Consider the following 7,908-nt stretch of genomic DNA (forward strand, 5'->3'; position numbering starts at 1 on the left):
AAATTAATTATATACAATTATATTACCTATACTGTATTATATTATCTATATTCCAATATTATATTGTCAATGTATTAAAAACATCATTCTGTATTAATGCATTTGTTTCTTTTACTTTGCCAATGTAAAGAGCACATATTATTTCTATTTTATAAATAAATATCACACATGTGAAATGTGCTCCTTTAGTACGTAACATTGCTATTATTAGTAATACTTGTTAATGCTATATTATTTTACCATATGTGTATTATAAAAATACATAAATACTGTTATATTTAATTTATTATTGATAGAAAATACATAAATGTCTATATAGTATCGAATAATAAATATATATAATTGAAAAGTTGTAAACAAGAAATTATGTTTATTACATTCTTAATAGAGAAAATGATTTGAAATTTGAAAGACAATAACTGAAATAAAAGACTAATATTTTAAGATCCTGTTATATGACTGTTATATAATACAGCGTGTGTGCGTGCATGTGTTTTGTATATAATATATTATGAAATTTATCATCAAAAAATATTTTTCATTTAAGGCTCCTGGATCCTCGCCGCGGCCATGTTGGATTGTGACGTCAGAGGCGAGAAAATACACGCTGAAAATTCTTGCGTGCCATTTTTAAATAAAAAGATATTTCGATGAAACAACACTACAAATCTCTTGGCACACTTTTAAAATTGTCCGAAAACTATGCTTTTCCCCCTTGACAGTTAATAAACAACCGTAAAATGAGTGTAATATCGGACTTTGTCATATGGAATGACTGCGCATGCGCAAAGACCAGACGGTTTGGACTTCATATTACGGTCATTTTACAGTTGTTGATTGATTATAAAGGGAAAAAGATAGTTTTCGGACAATTTTACAAGTGTGCCAAAGAATTTTGTAGTATTTTGTTTTATTGAAAAATATCTTTTTATTTAAAAATGGCACGCAAGAATTTTTAGCATGTGCTTTCTCGCCTCTGACGTCACGATTCCGACATGGTCGGCGAGGAGCCAGGAGCCTTAATAAGACTCCTGGGTGCTCACCGCGGCCATATTGGAATCGTAACGTCAGAGGCGAGAAAACACACGCTATATTTTTTTTTAGATGCCATTTCTAAATAAAAACATTTGCATAAAATAACACTTAAGATCTCTTTAATACACTTCTAAAAAACGCCGAAAACTATTCTTTTCCCTTGACAGTCAATCAACAACCCTAAAATGATCGAGATATATATCAGACTTTGACATGCGGAATGACTGCGCATGTGCAATGACCAGAAGGACTGGGCCTCATAATATTACATTTTACAGCTGTTGATTGATTATAAAGGGAAAAGAGAGGATATAGTTTTCGGCGTTTTTTAGAAGTGTATTTTATGCAAATATGTTTTTATTTAAAAATGGCATCTAAAAAAAAATAGCGTGTATTTTCTCGCCTGTGACGTCACGATTCCGACATGGTCGGCAAGGTACCAGGAGCCTTAAATATTAAAAATTTATGTTAGATTTTTTGTGTCAGTCAACTATATTATTCTTAATTACTCTTGCTGCTCTTGAATGATTAAAACGAATGGTTTAAAACGTGTGTGTGTGTGTGCGTGTGTGCGCGCGCGCGCGTGTGTGTAAAAATTAAAAAATTTGATGATCAAAATGATGTCATTATTCTAAACTTTTCCACATACTTTTGCTGTAATTTCTTGCTCTCTGCATTATTTCTTTTCCCTTGCTCACTGTGGTTAATTCCGTAAAAACCATAGATGCAAAATCCTACAAGGAAATCATAGAAATTTGAAAAAGTTAACATTTGATCAATTATTTAGATTATAATTCTTCCTTCGAATAAATTTTTTTTTTTACTTAGGACTTACCAATCAGCAACCAAGTGGCAAATCTAATCCATGTAAAGACGTCTAGTTGAAACATTAAATATATATTTATAAAAATACTGAGACAAGGAATAAGTGGAACGAGAGGTACCTGTATAGACAGAAATACATTCATTATATGCGCGTGTAAGAGAGAGAGAGAGAGAGAGAGAGAGAGAGAGAGAGAGAGAGAGAGAGAGAGAGATAATAGAGATTTTCCGATGTGCTTATACATAATAAAATAATTGTACTTTTAACACGCACGTGTCTTTTTCTTACCTTGAAAGACAATTCAGTCTTTTGTATCGGTTGCCTACCAACCGCTGCTAAATTCAAGAAAAGAACAATCACGAATACAACTAGTATCACAGATATTACTACATTTCCTGCGAGCAAGTGCGCGCTCATGTTACTAATCAGACACGTAATGATGCATATAATGATACCTGTAATGATTAAACTTTGCACAGATTGCGAGTGTATTAAACTCTATCTTATATATATATATATATATATATATATATATATATATATATATATAGAGAGAGAGAGAGAGAGAGAGAGAGAGAGTATAAAAATATATCATACATTTATCATATTTCAATTAAATGCTATATATCCTATAATATATATACACTCGTCAACAAAATTAACGCATATGTATTTTAAGTCAAAATTTCGCATAATTTCAAATAAGTATAACTCCGCTAAAAATAATCGGATTTGAAAAAATTTTTTTTCACTGTCAAGCTTGAAGTCTCTACTTTAAAAACCATTCGTCAGATTTTTAATTTATCCTCCTCCCCCGTACGCCTACTGCTTCAAAAGTAAGGACGTGTTTTGTCTCTAAAAAATTGCGTACTTTGACGCACTCCACGGGGTAAAATACATTTTTTTCGCAAATCTTATCATAATTATCGTAAAATGTGGACTTGTTACTACAAATTTTAAAAAAAATCAAAGTTCGTACGATTTTTTTTCGCGGAGTTATTACATATGAAAGTTATCCATACATTTTTTCCATTTAACGCCAGCATTAGTATTACCCGACACGCACCACAAGGTTGCTGGTTGGATTTGGCGCATAGTGTGTGTGTGTATGTGTGTCTGTATGTGTATGTGTGTGTGTGTATGCGCCCACGCGTGCGTGCGTGCGTGTAAATTTGGGCTCAAATTCCTTAAACAACAATTAGAGCATGCATTAATATGCGTGAACGTATAGAAGAAGTAATCTGAAGACGAGGCGGGAACACACAATTTTGAATGAGAACATTCCTACATTCCCCTCTCCTAACCATACGCACGCACGCATACGCACGCACGCACACGCACGCACGCACACACACATACACACACACAGCAGAGAGGGTTTGGAGTCATTAAATGGAAAAAATGTATGGATAACTTTCATATGTAATAACTCCGCGAAAAAAAATCGTACGAACTTTGATTTTTTTTTAAATTTGTAGTAAAAAGTCCACATTTTACGATAGTTATGATAAGATTTGCGAAAAAAATTTATTCCACTCCGTGGAGTGCGTCAAAGTACGCAATTTTTTAGAGACAAAACACGTCCTTACTTTTGAAGCAGTGGCGTACGGGGAGGGAGGATAAATTAAAAATCTGACGAATGGTTTTTAAAGTAGAGACTTCAAGCTTGACAGTGAAAAAAAAATTTTTCAAATCCGATCATTTTTAGCGGAATTATGCTTATTTGAAATTATGCGAAATTTTGACTTAAAATACATATGCGTTAATTTTGTTGACGAGTGTATAATATCAATCTGCATAAACTCACAAAGTAAGACGATGCCGATATTTGCAATCCTACTAGAAAGCTCCGTTGGTTCCTTCTGATTGTGCAAATTAAATAATTCCTTAAATATATTTACAGATGTAAATGGATAATCACTCATTAACGGTATAGCAGGAGCGTTGCTAGAGTTTTCATCATTTTGATATCTATATAAATAGAAACTTGTACATATTATGTATATATATATTGTATAAATCTCACACTCGAAATGTTTACAAACGAACCGTTACCTTAATATCAAGACGCATATCGCTACTATTGTATACGCGAGTAAAGTCCCGATAGACATCATGTCGATCAATTGCTGCAAATTGAAGACAAGTGTCATAAGACCTAGAACATGGAGTAAAATTTCTATCAAAATTATTACGACAGTAAATTAACAAGGATACCTCTCGTATCTTGATTTACATTTTTTCAAATCCAGTTTTTTCACTAACCAATAAGTAAACCAGAGAGCACCGTGCCGTATATAGGCGTCATAGTTTTAGAATGCACTTTAGCGAGAGTCTTAAATATTATTCCGTCATTGGCCATGGCATATAATATACGCGGTAAAGGAAACATTGCGCCCAAGAGACTAGTACATAGTGCGAATACCGCGCCGATGTTGACGATCCATTTAATGACAGGCCATCCAATCTCGTCGAACGCGTACGGAAACGGCGCGTCCGCGTTCTGAGGAAAAAGTTTTCAGCCTTTAAATCCGTGTTAGATTTTAGATTTTAGATTTTAGATTTTAATTTCCAATTGTCAAGTTTTGCGTTATTCGAATCGTACTTGAGCGTAATAAGGCAGCATCATCGTAAGGATCGTAGAGATGCCAAAATACGCTATGAATATGATAATTAGGGATAGGACGATCGCTAGAGGAATGTGACGCTGAGGATTCTTTGCTTCTTCGCCGGTGGTAGCGACGGTGTCGAATCCAACGAATCCGTAAAAACACTTGGCCGCTCCTATCATCACTCCGCTGATACCGAATGGCATAAATCCGCCGACTCCGCCGTTTTTCACGGACGTTGGAATATCCTCAGATGCGATTGACCAGTTTGACAAATCCGCTACGAATATATATATATATATATATATATATGATATACACTCGCGATCGAGAATTTATCTCCGAAACTATGAGAGAGAGAGAGAGAGAGATATGTGTGCAAAACACTTGAAAACAAATACTTTAAAGATTTTTATAACATTGTCAATGTACAATATAATATTATATATGATATATGTATATATGTTTCAGCAACTCGAAGTGCGCGCAACTATGATTGTTTTCTCTCTTTCTCTCTCTTATTTCTCACATAAAGGAAAAGATAAGGACAAACTAACAATTAAGATGCATATAGATGCGACTAAACTTACCGGCTTACCTTTTATCGATCCTGCGACAATAACAATCATAATCGTTATCAAGTTTATAACGGTAAATATATTGTTTAAGATCGATGACTCCCTTACTCCTATGCACAATAGTACTACTAGTAGCATAACCATCGCAAAGGCAAAAAAATCAGGATACTCTGACAGAAAGGAAATATCTATAGGCATAAAGGAACGCAGAGTGTTACCCATAACATTTCCTATCAATGCGTCGATATAATTACTAAGTCCACGAGCAGCGCTCGCTGTACCTGTAAAGATGAATTATAATAATTATTATATTGATTTTATTACATCGCGTAAATATTGTAGTAAATATGTCAATAAATTGCCTTTATTTTATTTCGTACCACACTTACCAATTACGTATTCTAGAATTAAATTCCATCCAATCACAAAGGCGATAAACTCTCCTACTGTTACATAACTATAAACATACGCCGAACCGGCTTTCGGTACTCTCGATGCAAATTCCGCGTAACACATACCTACAATGTATGTAAAATACATCAATACATATACATATATGTTACAAACGTATGTATATATATATATATATATATATATATATTCCATTGTATACATATTGTTGCACATTTGCGCGCAACCCAGTGAGAAATGGTGGTCGAATCGATGTCGATTCGACGTCGAATCAACGTCAATTTGGTCGAATTGATGTCGAATTGACGTCGATTCGACCAATCATTTCTCGCTGGGAACAAGATATATATATATATATATATATATATATATATATATATGTATATCTGTCAAACTTTAGCGCGAATTCTTCAAACAAATTTTTATATATATCCTTCGATTCACAGAGATTCGTTAATTTTTAATGCAACGATTTGTCGTTGCCGGAATTATTATAGTGATGTTAATTGTGAGATATTTGTTTTACCCGCGAAAGCGGACGCGATGGCAGCTATGAGGAAAGATATACAAACGGCAGGTCCAGCAGTGTCTTTGGCCACGCTTCCGGCAAGAACGTAAACGCCTAAGCCGAGAGTCGCGCCTACGCCGAGTGCGGTTAAATCGAATAGGCCAAGGACCCGTGCCAATTGTTCATCCTTTGCCTCTTCGTTCTCCTTTTCTACGCGCTTTCGCGACAACGCTTTCCACAATCGATTCATATTGTACCGATATGATGATCCAATTCACCTATACAACAATAATATGTACATATACATATAGTTTACAAAACTGCAATGTGTGTGTAAAGAGGTATTGTGTGCATATGCACGCATCACGCACGCGCTTTCTCGCATACGCAAATGTATAGTTTTTTCTTTTTTTTTTAAGACATCGCTATTTTATGCAATGCTATATACAATTCAAGAAACTCGACATTTCTAGCAAGAACTCTTGCAAAATGATATTGCGCAAAACGGCACCGCGACTGATGAAGAGGACGAACCGATAAAGCGGATGAAATAATAAATAACAAATTTGAAGAAAATATTCTTTTTCCGTTTATAAATAATGATATTTTTTATACGATAGCAGAAAAACTTTTTTCATCAAGATATTCCACTTATTATTACGACTCATAATTAGATAAAAAAATTAGACCTAATCAAATTAGACAACAAATTTAATAAAAAAAATACATCAAGGTATAATCGTGAAAATTTAGAACAAAAAAAACCTTTTTTTTTTATCAAGAATCTACAAATCTTAGTTTTTATAAAAGTAATCAATCTGATTAAATGTTGTTGTCACTTGCACAACATTCGACCTTGATGTCACTTTCTCTCCGCGTTCGTTTATATTATATATTTTCTATTAATGTGTTATACGTTCGTTTCGTATCATTTTTTTTTTTTTTTTTTTTTTTTTGCTAAAAACTTGATTTGTATTAAATACATAAAACTTGATATTTTTACAACAACATACGTAAAATATACGTAGAACTATTGTACAATATACAGGGTGTTTCTAAACCAATGTCAGAGATTTTAAGGGCATATTCTAGGGGTCAAAATAAGAAAAAAGTTCTTATAAACATATGGGTTTAAAAATGAAAATTAGCACCCCTCCATATCTCCTTCTCAAAGTCGGATCAAATTGTCAAAGTCACATAAAAATGGTTTCATGTGTAAAAGGTCACTATTAATTATTACACTGCAAAATTTCAATGATCTGTGAAAGTCTCCGAGAGCTAATTTTTCGATTTTCCCTCCAACTTTAGGAGGCTATAACTCAGAGGGAAAGCATTTTTGGACCCATGTTTATACGAACTTTTTTTCTTATTTTGATCCCTAGAATACGCCTTTAAAATCTCCGACATAGTTAGAAACACCCTGTATATATAAAGACTAATAAGTACAAATACACATATATATGCGTTTTGAAGCTCCAACAATATATTCAAGCAATATACATATATATTGTATATATAATATGCTATAGTGATCTAGGCCTAGAAATCTGATTTGAGCAACGGAAACTTTTGTCTTGCGAATGGTCCAAAATTTATCATATGCTTTCAACAAACATAATATACAATCCAGTACTCTGCGTTGATACCACTGCTTTGCGCGAGAAAAATCTTATCTTTTTATAGCGGTAATGTAAATGTTGTAAAAATATAACCTTAGTCATTGTACGATAGTCAATATCAAATTTATGTCCAGATATCTTGATTGCAAAAGCGATCGGTATTGTAAGGATAAATATATACATATATGTTATTATTTTTAATCATATATATATTAATATAAACACATATAATAAAACACATATAATATTGTTAGCAATTTTGTTGAAATGTATATGTATCACGCAAATATATATGTATATATATATATATATATATATATATATA

At 33.1% G+C, this 7,908-nt stretch overlaps 1 protein-coding gene across 1 annotated transcript in view; it reads right to left on the reverse strand.

Moving 5' to 3' along the window:
- Positions 1–173: 173 nt before the first annotated feature.
- Slif (cationic amino acid transporter slimfast) overlaps positions 174–7,908 on the reverse strand; it is an 11,390-nt gene continuing 3,655 nt past the window's right edge. Inside the window, exons 2-11 of the mRNA XM_083049152.1 lie at positions 5,983–6,242; positions 5,435–5,563; positions 5,066–5,326; positions 4,464–4,747; positions 4,124–4,361; positions 3,914–4,016; positions 3,666–3,829; positions 2,147–2,313; positions 1,871–1,979; positions 174–1,769 (exon numbers count right to left, since the gene is read on the reverse strand). Of these exons, the coding sequence (XP_082905278.1) occupies positions 1,648–1,769; positions 1,871–1,979; positions 2,147–2,313; positions 3,666–3,829; positions 3,914–4,016; positions 4,124–4,361; positions 4,464–4,747; positions 5,066–5,326; positions 5,435–5,563; positions 5,983–6,214 (1,809 nt within the window). The 5' untranslated portion in view covers positions 6,215–6,242 and the 3' untranslated portion in view covers positions 174–1,647. The remainder of the gene's footprint in view (positions 1,770–1,870; positions 1,980–2,146; positions 2,314–3,665; positions 3,830–3,913; positions 4,017–4,123; positions 4,362–4,463; positions 4,748–5,065; positions 5,327–5,434; positions 5,564–5,982; positions 6,243–7,908) is intronic.

The sequence above is a fragment of the Prenolepis imparis genome, unplaced genomic scaffold (genome assembly GCF_030444845.1).
Source record: "Prenolepis imparis isolate NDT839.2.m4 unplaced genomic scaffold, iyPreImpa1.0 SCAF_11, whole genome shotgun sequence".
NCBI classification, from domain to species: domain Eukaryota; kingdom Metazoa; phylum Arthropoda; class Insecta; order Hymenoptera; family Formicidae; genus Prenolepis; species Prenolepis imparis.